The 12,972-nt window shown below is 36.9% G+C and overlaps 1 protein-coding gene across 1 annotated transcript in view; it reads right to left on the bottom strand.

The window, feature by feature from the left end:
* Positions 1–9,428: 9,428 nt before the first annotated feature.
* LOC119579391 overlaps positions 9,429–12,972 on the bottom strand; it is a 30,951-nt gene continuing 27,407 nt past the window's right edge. Inside the window, exons 3-5 of the mRNA XM_037927182.1 lie at positions 12,728–12,816; positions 11,759–11,950; positions 9,429–9,610 (exon numbers count right to left, since the gene is read on the bottom strand). Coding sequence (XP_037783110.1) covers positions 9,581–9,610; positions 11,759–11,950; positions 12,728–12,816 — 311 coding nt within the window. The 3' untranslated portion in view covers positions 9,429–9,580. The remainder of the gene's footprint in view (positions 9,611–11,758; positions 11,951–12,727; positions 12,817–12,972) is intronic.

Raw genomic sequence — 12,972 nt, 5'->3', positions numbered from 1 at the left:
ACGGTAGCAGACTGGGGAGTCTGGAAGTAAATCCTTGCCCACGGACAACGCGCCGGTCGGTGACTCGAACCCTCGAGCTCAGATTGCCGTCGTGACAGTCTTGAGTCCGACGCTCTAACCATTCGGCCATCGCGTCCCCATACATATTTACTTGGCATGGGTAAAATTTGAAGTCAATCATGACGGTCGTTGCAACGATATGGTAAGCCTTTCCAATGTGTCCGAATCATTTGACGTGGTAATGAGCTTGGTGGGATGAGTGTTTTACAAAATCATTCTGTACCTAAATTATATAACTTTACAGGCTCAAGATATTTAAAAAAATGTTTATCTTGATTTGTTGATATAATAAGACTTATCTTGACGTTTTTATGTGAAATTAAGAAATATAAGTTTTCCTTTTTCTTAGAACTTTGGATGTCAGTGCAGATTTCGATGATATCGTGCTTTTTTTTTTTAGCGAACATGATACACATGAAACAATTTATAAAACGCTGATCTCAAAAAAAAGATTGGATTGAAAAAACTTTTGTTTGCAAATTAAAGCCAGCGCGAAATTAAACCCTTTGCCATGACAGTGTGCCCAAATCAACGACAACGCAGGCCTACGTGTGATGGTCTCGCTGGAAATTTTGATAAAAACTATTTCGATACGATGCTTATGAGCGTTTTTGGGTAATATTTTCAGAAATTTGGGGAGACAGATGCAGGCATTTTGTAGCAGCATTCAGTGATTGTAGGCAGATGACAGGGAAGCTGCGGGAGTAAAAAAAAGCTGCAAAAAATTGTATTTTTAATTGTTCAAACTTAACAGTATATTTGTCTTCTACAGCCAATATAAAAATGCTCACATTTTGCACCCCACGCTTCCTAGCCCCTCGCTCTCGATAGATATCGTACATATATAAACATAAACATAAAAAAATTATCTTTGAACTTAGAAACAACTGATAAATAGTGTTCTATCTTTGATTTCTTTGTGAAAATACAAAATGAAAAGAAAACTAATTAGTACACATAATTTAACACAATGGTAAAAATATACCTATTTACCTTTGTCGTATGCCCAAAGGTAGCAAAGCCAGTCATTACCCAGATTGGGAGATAAATTAGTAGTACCTAAGTGCGACTGTAGCTACCACTGACCTAAAACTTTTGAGAAACAGTGGTAGCTTTTCTACAAAGTGCGGCTGCACTTTGCGTCATACTGTCCCTGTGGCTTGGAGGATAGAAACAATAGGACGCTCGGAGATCATGCTATTTAAAGTGTTAAAGGGTTTCGGGATGCTACAATAAAGGCAAATCAGGCGGCTGCTGTGTGATTCTGATATTTTGGTGTTGTTGGCAATGATGGGAAAAACGTTTCATCAGGAGTTCGAAAGTTAAAAAAGTAATTCTAGTGTACTTTATTTATTTCAAAACATGATGATGATGGGGTGATAATGGTGGAAATGACAGACTAGTGCACCTTTATTTTATTGCCTAAAACCTGTAAGGATGGGAATATATAATTAAGCTAAAAATATGTAGCACTAACTTTTCTATGCAAAAAGAATACAATATTCATTATGGGTTTTGAGTTCTGTTTTGCAGGAATATCCAGAAAGTTGTAGGGATTTTATAAAAAATAATAAATAATAAATAAATAAAATAATAAGTACATATGAGAAAAATCAAGTAGTATTTTGCTGCCTAATATAAGGGATTATAATACTGTTGCCTCATTTTCAGTTAATCTAGCCTGTGCATTGTGGGCTTTTCTTCAAACACGGTAGAGTGTCTCATGTCCCCAATCTCAAAGGAACTTTTTTTCAAAATGGCTCAGTCAAAGATCTTGTTCTCCAATTGAAAGGAATTTTGGAAAAGGACATGGAGAATGCGGCTAAAAATAATAATAATAATAAACAGTAACACTAGGATGAAACAGACAAGGTCAAAGAGGCTGAATGGTAATAGAATCAAAACCCGAAATCTCGGGACGCGCTGTTGCTACATCTCAGAAATTAAAACAAACGTTTGAATCGTTTTATCCTGAATGGTGATGATTCATTAAATAATGCCCAAAATGCTGTCTTTCAGCTGTGAAAGCTCATATGGTGTGAGGCAAAAGGTGTTTCCCAAATTTCCCGATGTGGTATTTAATTTTCATCATAGATAAATGTGCATTTATTTTTTCGTGTTTCATAGGGGATTTGATCTATTGATTTTTTTTAATTACTGCCTTGGGTAGATCAAATGTTAAAATATTTAAAACATTAAGAATCTATAAATCTATAACAATAAATATTATTTTAAAAAAAAAACAAAACATAAATATTAACTCTAAATGTATAAAATTAAATTCATAATATTATGCATAATCAAATTTCATTAAGAATATTAGTCTCCCTTAGGAAACTAATGAGGCCTTCTATGTCAATCCACCCCCATTACATTTTTTCGTGTATATAGGGGGAGACAGTACATACGCCTTTGGACTGGGAATGCTGCACATCTATCCATTACAGTCCCCACCGTCAATGGCCCTTGGCATCTCTCACAACGTGCTTCACTTTTTGGCCATCATGGGTCTATAGTCAATCTTGTGTGCCCGAATCTCAGACTTTTTAAACACAACTTCAAATTGTCGGTTGGGATGGACGCGGGTCACCCAACTGCCAATTTTATCTCTAATCTCTCACAGTTTGTTTCTAGGGGTATGCCTCCATTCCCTTTCTCCATTTGTCACAAAGACAACATACTGATGCTAGGTTTCAAATAGGTGTGTCGGAGAGGAAAACGAACATCACAGGGCTGAGCGGGCAGCTGCCTTTGGCTTCTTTCAAGCTACCCAAATTTTTGAACCTCCCCTTACCACTTTATGTGATGAGTTAAGCCTTGATTGCTTGCAAAGCACTACGAGAATCGCATAAATTATAAAAAAAGTGGTTCCTAAATCCTCTAGTCGTCTTGACTGCCGCAAGGATGACATGTAACTCTGCGAGTGAAGATCGGTCTGGTGGAGAAAAAACTGCCACTGCAATCTTCCTCCTGCTCACTGATGCAAAGCTCACGACATTTTCGAACCATCTTATGTATTGTATATATTGCATCTGATCCTTGTACTTACAAGTTTGCTGAAAAAAATATCTCCCTGGGTTTCTGTTTCGGATCTCTCCCCCTTCCTTATTCCGCCAAATCCACCTCGACTTGATTGGTCCAAGGAAAGGAATTGGGGGGTTCTAACACCTAGAACCTTGGTGATATAAAATGAGAAATCTCCTCTTTCTCTTACCACAGGATCGGCTTTTCCTCTAGGGGGTTGAAAACCATCTAGATGTAGGAGATTCGGAATCCTTTTGTAGTCTTGTATAGTAAACCAGGTTCATATAGTACTGGTGTCCTGAAAGAGGTGTTTCTTCACTTCAGCATACAGGAATACCACAGACCTGAAAGCCCCTGTACAGAATCTGAGAGCTTCATTATGAATTAAGTCCCAACATGTGGGAGCTGTTGATGAACAAGCCTCACATCCATAGTTAAGGTTGCTATGAATAAGCACTCGGTAAAGCCACAGAACACTGTGTGGTCTGTACCCCAAGATAGGTGTGAAAGAACCTGATTACACGAAGAAATTTCTAGCTTTAACCTTTTAACTGTTTGATACGAGGCACAACATGTAATCATTAAGTCAAAAATTTAGACCAAGTAACTTCTCCACTTGGACAAATAGAAAAGGGGTTTGCTCCTAAATAGAGGGGAGGATGGAAAATTTGAACCCATGGTATGTTGCCCACTGGACCTAATTTATTGTATTCTGCATTTTGTCCTTGCCATCCTGAAAGCGTCCTCCAGAGCAATACAGTGTGAAGTCATCCAATATTACAGACTACACGAGATAGACTTTGAACGACCTTTACGATGTCATTAACAGCAATGGCAAACCAGGTTCATATTCAAGACACTCCCTTTTGGGACCCCTTCTAGCTGGTTTTTCCAGGTCAAGAAACGTTTCCCCCGCCCACTCTAAACTTCCTATCAGCAAGACAAATTTGTATGAAAGCAGGGAATGCTCCTCTTAACCAATGCCATGCAGTTTCATGATTTTGCCATACTTCCAAGTAGTATCGTAAGCCGTTTTGAGGTCAAGAAGCCTACTAACCCATATTGATGTGGGGTCATCACGTTTTTCTTTTTCTTATAAACCCTGTCATCTGAAGTTGCCATTTTCTCTCTTACCTCCAGATGCACTAGTGAGAGATATTCGTCCTGCAATTCCTGGTATAAAGCATCTTTGCCTCTTAGGGACAGAAATTTATCATGCTTTCCTTTCCATAAGGTGGCAACTGTTGCCCTCCCTATAGACTTAAAGTCCTTACCAGGACTTTGGGAGCTCTCAGAATATCATTTTGGTTAGGCATATCGTCTCTTCCTGGGGCAGTCGCCAGCGTTGGAATAACATGCCAGTTGACAGTGTCGTATTGTTTTTTTGATTGTCTTTACACAAAAATTTCTTCACAACTGGCTAATTACCAAGAAATCACTTTTTAGTCCAACCTAGCAGACCGCCTTTCATTTGATTTTCCATTTTTTTCTTTTATTATTATTGTTATTAGTATTATTAACATTCAAGTAATTGTAATGCCAAAAACAATAATAACAAGGTCGATATTAAAAGCATTCGAAAATATCCCATCAAGTCCATTAATATTTTGAATTAATTATCTTAAGCCTATGATTTTTTAAAGCTATTTTATTCCATACATCCAAGATTTTAATAACATTTTTGAGTTTTTAAGATATCGTTAGTAATTAAGAAAGACCCTTTATTAGTACTTTTCCGCCTACTAGACGACAAGGGAAGTAAGGAATGGGCTTTCCCTGTCGCAGTTAAATGGTCGTGGGAATTGTTTTAATATGGGACGTCAAAGAAAATGTGTAAGGCGTTTTTTTGGCCAAAGTGACACAAGTCGACCGGCGCTTGATTATCTTCGGGTTTTTCCATGTTCGTGTGTCTTATTTGCTGTACTTTTTTATCGTTCACGTTTTATTTTCAGTGTATTGTTTTATCGTTTGGGTTTCATTGCGTATTTTTACGTTTCATCGTTTGTATTTTAATGTTTTAAGTTCCTTTTGTTCAATTTCCTGTGTTGGTTTTATTCGTGTTTTAGTGTTTCTTTGCTTTTACCGTTTTTTGTTTTGTTTTTTTATTGTCTGACTTTGTCTTTTCTTTTATTTTGAACAAATTGTTTTATGTATGTATAGTAACCCAGTGGCTGCAACTTGGCCCCAGTGATATATATATATATATATATATATATATATAATATATATATATATATATAATATATATATATATATATAATTAAGGTGATTATTTGCTTAATTGCGTATACGCACACGCCTCGCCTCGGCTCACCTCACTCTTACCAACCTTTATATTCTCACACCGATCACATACACTACACACACATACTACATTTACACTCTAACACTTACCACTTGTCTTCATGCACCCTATCATCCTTCTCCCATACAAACAACGTTCCCATACGTTACTAAATGTGGTGGCAGTGACTCCTCTGTACACATACTGGCGAAATATAATTGCATTAGCTGTTGCTACAATACCAGCCAGTCGCGAACGGAATTCTCGCGCCTTTGAAAATCACTACAAGGAGGAACTACTAAAACCGCTCTGATTGGACTGGTTTAACCTAATTGGTCCACCTAATTCAGGAGTATATCTTTGAGAAATAAAATTAAATGGAATAAGTACTAAAAAACAAAGTGCAGCAAAATGTGACAATAAGGCACCTTAAAAAATATCTAGGAAAATAGACAAAAAAATATGTATAGTGAAAAAAAAAAAACTGTATATGAGAAATTACTTCATTGGGTGAATTCCGTAAAAAACATGTGGCTATTCAGTTTTTTAGATAAAGAAACATGAAAAGGAAAATCAGCACAATTAAAGTTCCATCCAGCGGGGGCTTTTACATTGCAGTTTTTAGGTTATAAGTAAACACTATGTAGTTTGATGGAAATTTTGTATTGTAAGTAGTTCTTATGCGAAAAAAAAACCATATCCATACAAAATCGTATGAGGCATGAAAAAATACACGCATTCAACTATGAGCAGCTAGATTCATGTTAGTCATAATCATTTACTTTCATTTCATTCTTACCGTTATTTATTTACTTTGATTTTTGAATTATTCATTCATATGATGTAATTAATGTTTTACATAAAACAGTTTTTGTATTAAATAGCTGTCCCTTTATTCAGGTTAACATTTTTTTTCCTTTTATCGGCTGTCTTACGTCGACTCCTAAAGTAAGGTAGAAGTGTCCCCTGCAATTTGTTTTCTTTGAATACACACAATACTTTCGTTTTCTTTGAATACTGTAATATATACGGATAAACTATTGTGTATATCTGTAATATATATGACTTTAGTACTAATCAATTGACTAGGTAATGAGATTGAAAGAAATGTAATCCAGCAGGGTATAACACGTGGTTATAAAATCCTTATTTGAAACCAGCAGTAATGACTTTGATTCTGATATCGCAGATCGTTGGTTTTGAGATGTAACATCCCTTCTCGTGATCATTTTCCCCTTAGCGCGGTGACTGCAGCGATAGCAGCAACATGCATTTTGATTGCAATCCGAAATGAACCAAACATGATGGTAATGGTTTGTCCAGTCGGTGATTGTTGTATCCAATTCATCAGTAAACTTATTCAAACAAGGTGTATGTTATAACCGTAATTAAAATACAATTTAGATCCCATCGATTATAGGAATTCTTTAAAAGAAACAACAAATTATCAAAAAAAAAGGAGTCGGCTTAGAACGGTGGTTTCCCAAAAATTGGGTGAATCAACAATCCAAAGAGAAAGTAAATCTATGGTTATACTCTCATCCTCTTGATTTTATGATTTTGGCATTAGTATGTAATTTATCGTATGGAACGCGTAATTCGGATTCGGCAAATATTGTTTCAAGGTTCGTGTTGGGATGGGTTTGGTTGATGCAGGGTTTTAGGTTTGGTTTTGATTTATGTAGAGTTTGATCGGTTAAATGTTGGTTTTACTGCCTGAAGGGCTTTGGCATTATATGCATTTTATCATTTTGCATAATAATACCACAGCCCTTCAGCATTTTTAAACCAAATTTTAACCGATCAAACTCTACATAAATAAAGCACAACCTTCGGCATTTTACTCTGCCATTTGCAGGTAAATGAAACATTTTTATAAATAAATTTTCATCAAATCAAATCAAAAACTCTCATTTTTCTTAAAGTATAAATGAAAATTTAGCTTTTTAAACCATGGAAGATTTAACCGCCGTGAAGGAAAATAAAAATAAGAAAAGAAGTAAATAAAAGGGGGCATTATTTCATAATCATTCTGGTCGTAAAAAAAAAAAAAAAAAAAAAAAAAAAATCTACATTTTATTCATATTATGGTAATGGGGTTTAACTACACATAGGAAATAATAATATTATAAATAAAAATAATATATATAATATATATATAGTTTGATAGTACATATATTTATATTATATTATTATAGTTATGATGGTATATATAATATTATTAATATATATATATATTATATATACATATATATATATATATATACATATATTATATATATATATATAATCTAATATATATTTTATATATATTTTAATTATATATATTATATATATCTATAATATAGTTATGATAGAAATTTGGCGAGGATAATTGTAGTTACTTTTTTTTCAAAAATAACGTAGTAAGCCTATGGAGTCAGAAAAAGACAGCTAGGTGTGAATCGGGTTCACTACCTATTTTAATGGCTACTGACTGGGCATCAGCTGTGTTTTCCCAGTTGATATTCACAATCTTTATTCAAGATAAATGTCAAGAGTTAGTACACCAATCCCTGCTTTCCCTGATGATCATGGAGGAATCACTGGGGGGATACCATGAGGGAGTGGAGAATTTCATCTATACATTAAAATACGCATCTTTTACTTCTGTTATAGAGGTCATGGATAAATGGTAAAAAAAGATGATAGAATTTGTGTCAAAGTGCAGTACGCATTATTCTGAGAGGTTAATAACATCAATGCTCCACACATCGAAGCTAAAAATGGGGTCAATTTTGGCTTTCCATTCCAAGTTGGATTAGAGAACCGAGGCCAAACATGCCTAACTCTTATAATTATCCTCGTTTGAAAAAACAAAAAAAATTTTTTGTGGTCTGGACAGAAGCTGCAAAATCTGATACTGTGTCTTTTTGTCAACTTGGTTAACAGGACAGGGGACTGGAGGGGACAATAACTTTTGCAGTCATAGGCATCCAAATATAATTTTTATGGTCTTGCTCTTTAAAAATTGAAAGAGCCTGAAAGCAACGTAATAAAAAATGGGCTCGCATAGACGACCATATACCTAACCCAAGGGAAATATACTTCATGACTAAGGCTCTTTGGCAGCAACTACGTATCTGTTACTTTTGTGTGTGTGTGTTGTTTTGTGTTTTGTGTGGTGTGTTTTGTGGTGTGGGGTTTGTGGTGTGTGTGTGGGTGTGTGTGTGGGTGTGTGTGTGTGTTTTGTGTGTGTGTGTGTGTGTGGTCTGTGTATGTGTGTGAGAGTGTGTGTGTGGGTTTGTTGCGCGCGCACGCGCGTGCAAGCGCTTATGTATACAGTATACGGACATTCATATACCCTGGATTTTACATACTATTATATATATATTATATATATATATATATTTTATATATATATATATACATACATACATATATATATATATATATATATATATATATATTATATATATATATATATATATATATATACACATAATTGCTTTTCATCATTTCCTCCTCTAGTATTACAGCGCAAAACTCCTCTTACTTGCAAACGCGCTAATTAGATTCTAATGTGTGTTGTCTGTAATGGAATCCACGAACAAATTGATCCCTAGAGCATTTGTGCCGCAGCCACCGGGAGGGACGTGGATGCTCGATCGTCGATCGGAAGCCCTTTTTTCTTGTGAGTTGCGATACAAAGGTCCCGCTTCCTGTCTCGTTAAATTTCACGTTTCCGCACTAAAATCAACATTCACAAACGGAAATCAATGGGATAAATCACGTTTGTAAAATAAGGTGAAACTCTAATAACATCCAAAACAAAAAAAATATACATTTATTACCCATTACTACATTTTCTGCCACGAATGGGAAACAGTCATCAATGGAAGCATATGCTACAACTACTGCAGTACTTGGACTTCCGTTAGATACCTACTTTTATGCGTGCTTCATCTCTGGAAAATGATCACACTACCATGGCGAACTGAAGGGAAAGAACCCCAAGAAATGGCTACTATTTCTTCACCAACTCTTGATAATGAATGACTCTCATCAGGGAATTATATTAACCAGTTCTCTTTGCCGTTTCTAGATAGCTGTTGTGCCTCCTTCCCCCAAGCAAATGCAGTGTCCTCGTCATTATTAGGGCGTGAGTCCGCTTGCCTCCACGCAGCCATGACGGCGAACAGTGGTAAGTGCTCCATGACGTCATTGCTGGCATCACGCGGGGCTCTCATCGGAGGAACGCAGCTGTTGGGAAAACATGTATGGACTTGATACATTTATTTTTTGGTGTTAGTATCAAAGCCCTTATTGGTGGCGTAAAATATCTATTAGGATTTTTTTCCGATGCTATTATTATTATACTCACTAATACTACGACTCCGAATCCTAGGATAATTTTAAAATAAAAATAATAAAAAAAACGGGTTTCATAACAACTACAGGCTACCTTTTAACCCCATGTCCTTAAACGCTTTGGTTATAGCTATGCTACTGTGGCCTTTTTAATTGTATAAAAACAACATTCATTATGCTTTAAAATATATACAGAACTATGCCAAAAAGAAAATGATGTGATTTCTCATTCTCTCGGGGAAATAAAGTGCGGATATGTTTAAAAAGTGGGATCTTTGCAATTTATGTTTAGGTTGGAGCCCGGAGTCAGGATATTTTCACCGACTCCGCCTCCGCCTCCTGCAACACCAAATTCCTTCCCACTCCGACATCACAGCCCTGATACTAAACCACTACTTCTACTACAACTGCTACTTATACTAACACTGATACAAATTACTGTTATTATTATCATTATTATGATCATTATTATTATTATTATTATCATTATTATTATTATTATCATAACCATCTTCATCATCACTATCATTGGCATTACTATTATTACTATAATTCTCATCATTATGATCATTACCATTATCAGTATTAGTATTATAATTATCATTACCATCCCATCATTAGTTTCATTATATCATCTTGATTTTTATCATAGCCATTATTAGAATAGCATCATAATCATTATTACTATTGTTATAATTTTCATTATTATCTTTATCATAATCATCATATTCATCATTATCATTATTAACATTACTGTTGCCATTATTATTACCACCATTGTCATCATATCATTATTATAATCATTGTTATCATTATCATTATTATCGTCATTATTACCATCATTGGCGAAAATCAGTCGATACTGTCTACGAGTATAGTTAAGTCTGCACTAATGTGCTCCGATTTATCCACATATCAATGTCACATTAATATTCAATGTTCAACTATGATCTAATTCCACTGATACCTTAATATACAACCAAAATTTGTAGTTGCATCAATAAATAATCATATATCATTTCCAGATTAATATATAATCAAATATAGTTTTTAGACTAATATATCATTAAATTTCATTGCCACATCAACATCTAATAAAATATGATAGCCACCACGGGTATAATAGATCCCTGTTAATCGGAGGGCAAGATTCTTTGAGGGCGTCCTGTGTTATGAAAGATTGATGGAAAAATCACATGGCTAGATAAAAACATCGACTTATTTGAACGTAGAGATTCTAAATTCAGTGAAAATGCATCTTTTATATGTCGTTATAGAAAAAAGATAAATAATTAAATATATATGTATGTATATATATGTATGCCTATATATATATATATATATATATATATATTATATAATATATATATATATATATTATATATACGTATATATATAAATACATATACGTGTGTGTGTGTATATATATATATATATATATATATATATATTATTATTTTATATATATATATATATATTATATATATATATATTATATATATGTATGATTATGTATGTATGTATGTATGTATGTATGTATATTATGTATGTTGTATGTAAGTGTGTATGCGTGTGTATGCGTGTGTATGCGTGTGGTGTGCTTGTGTGTGTTTGTGCTTGTGCGTGTGTGTGTGTGTGTGGGGTGTGTGTGTGTGTGTGTGTGTGTGTTGTGTGTGTGTTTTGTGTGTGTGTGTGTGTGTGTGGTGTGTGTGTGTGTGTGTGTGTGTGTGTGTGTGTGTGTGTGTGTGTGTGTGTGTGTGTGTGTGTCTTCTAATAAACTTATGTTGTTTTTCGTATCCTTTTTTTGTACTTTACTCCCCCACTCCATTGAGGGAAGGGGCTGTGAAAAATCGCCCCTGCCCTTAGCTATGTCCCCCATTGCCAAAGTGTTAGACAATCAAAGAACTGTTGAGACAAAAGGAAAGAACCGCGTCTACACATCTCACGCCAAGAAAACGCCCCAACCAGGCCTCCTACACCAGGCATTCACGAAGGAAATGCCCTCCCACCAGCATGCCTCGCCCCCACCCCTCTCCTCACCGTCAACCCGAAGGAGCGGACGACGACGACGGCGCTGCTGTAGGCGAGAGCAAAGATGACGCCGGCGATGACGACAGCGGCGGACACGGGGGCGGGGCTGACGTAGAAGGCGGACACAATGGATGCGATGACTGTCAGCACTACTTGGGCGACTGACACCCACACCCACGCTATTATTGCTCTGTAGTTTTCCTGCCAGTCAGATACAAACAATTTAGAAGAGGAAGATAAAGGAAATAAATAAATCGGTAAACACTTTGCTTCCAAGGACAAGTAGGCAGCTCTTTCCGTTATGAAATGTTAGCACACAATACCAGGATACACAGCATGTGCAAAAAAGCTGTTAGTCACATTTGCAATAAAAAAAACATTTTCCGGTCTGACGGAAAGTGACTAATTTCTCTCTTTCAATCTCCATGCCCCTCCCCCTCTTCCTCTTCCTCTTCTCTTTCTCTCTCTCTCTCCCTCTTTCTCTCTCCCTCTTTCTCTCTCCCTCTCTCTCTCTCCATCCTTTCTCTCTCCCTCTCTCTCTCTTGCCCCCTCTCTCTCTCTTCCCTTCTCTCTCTCTCTCTCTTTCCATATATCTCTCTCTCTCTTTCCATCTCTCTCTCTTTACTTCTCTCTCTCTTTCCCTGTCTCTCTCTTCCCCTCTCCCTCTCTTCACCTCTCTCTCTTCACTCTCTCTCTTCCCTCTCACCCTCACCCTCACCCTTCACCCTCTCCCTCCTCCCTCTCCCTCTCCCCTCCCCCTCCCCTCCCTCCGTATCCCCGTACAAACCCTTTCTCTCACCCTCACCCCCTCCCTCTCCCCCTCCTCCACCCTCTCCCCATCCCAACCTCCCGTATCCCCCGTACAAAACCTTTCTCCCCCCCCCCCTCCTCCCCATTCCCTCTTTTCGTCCCTTCTCTCGTCCCCTTCGTGCGCTCCCCCACCCCCCTTCCCGCGTACTCCCTGGCTTTCCGCTTTACCTTGACGACTCCCACCAGCAGCACGCAGTCCATTACGAGGTTGGCTGTCTCGAGGCCGAAGACTGTCCACAGGAGCCAATCCAGGCGCGCTGTGAGGCGTAGAAGGGAGAGTCAGGGTGGATGATAAATGTGAGAGGCAAGGAGGGAGGACGGAGAATGAGGGGAGATGGGGAAAGGAGGGGGGAGAGAGAGGGGTAAAAGAGATGGGGAAGGGGGAAGGGGAGGTGGTGGAGGAGGAGAAGAGG

The sequence above is a fragment of the Penaeus monodon genome, chromosome 12 (genome assembly GCF_015228065.2).
Source record: "Penaeus monodon isolate SGIC_2016 chromosome 12, NSTDA_Pmon_1, whole genome shotgun sequence".
Taxonomy (NCBI): Eukaryota; Metazoa; Arthropoda; class Malacostraca; order Decapoda; family Penaeidae; genus Penaeus; species Penaeus monodon.
Note: the sequence above shows the minus strand (reverse complement) of the source record. Positions and strands in the feature narration are given on the sequence as shown.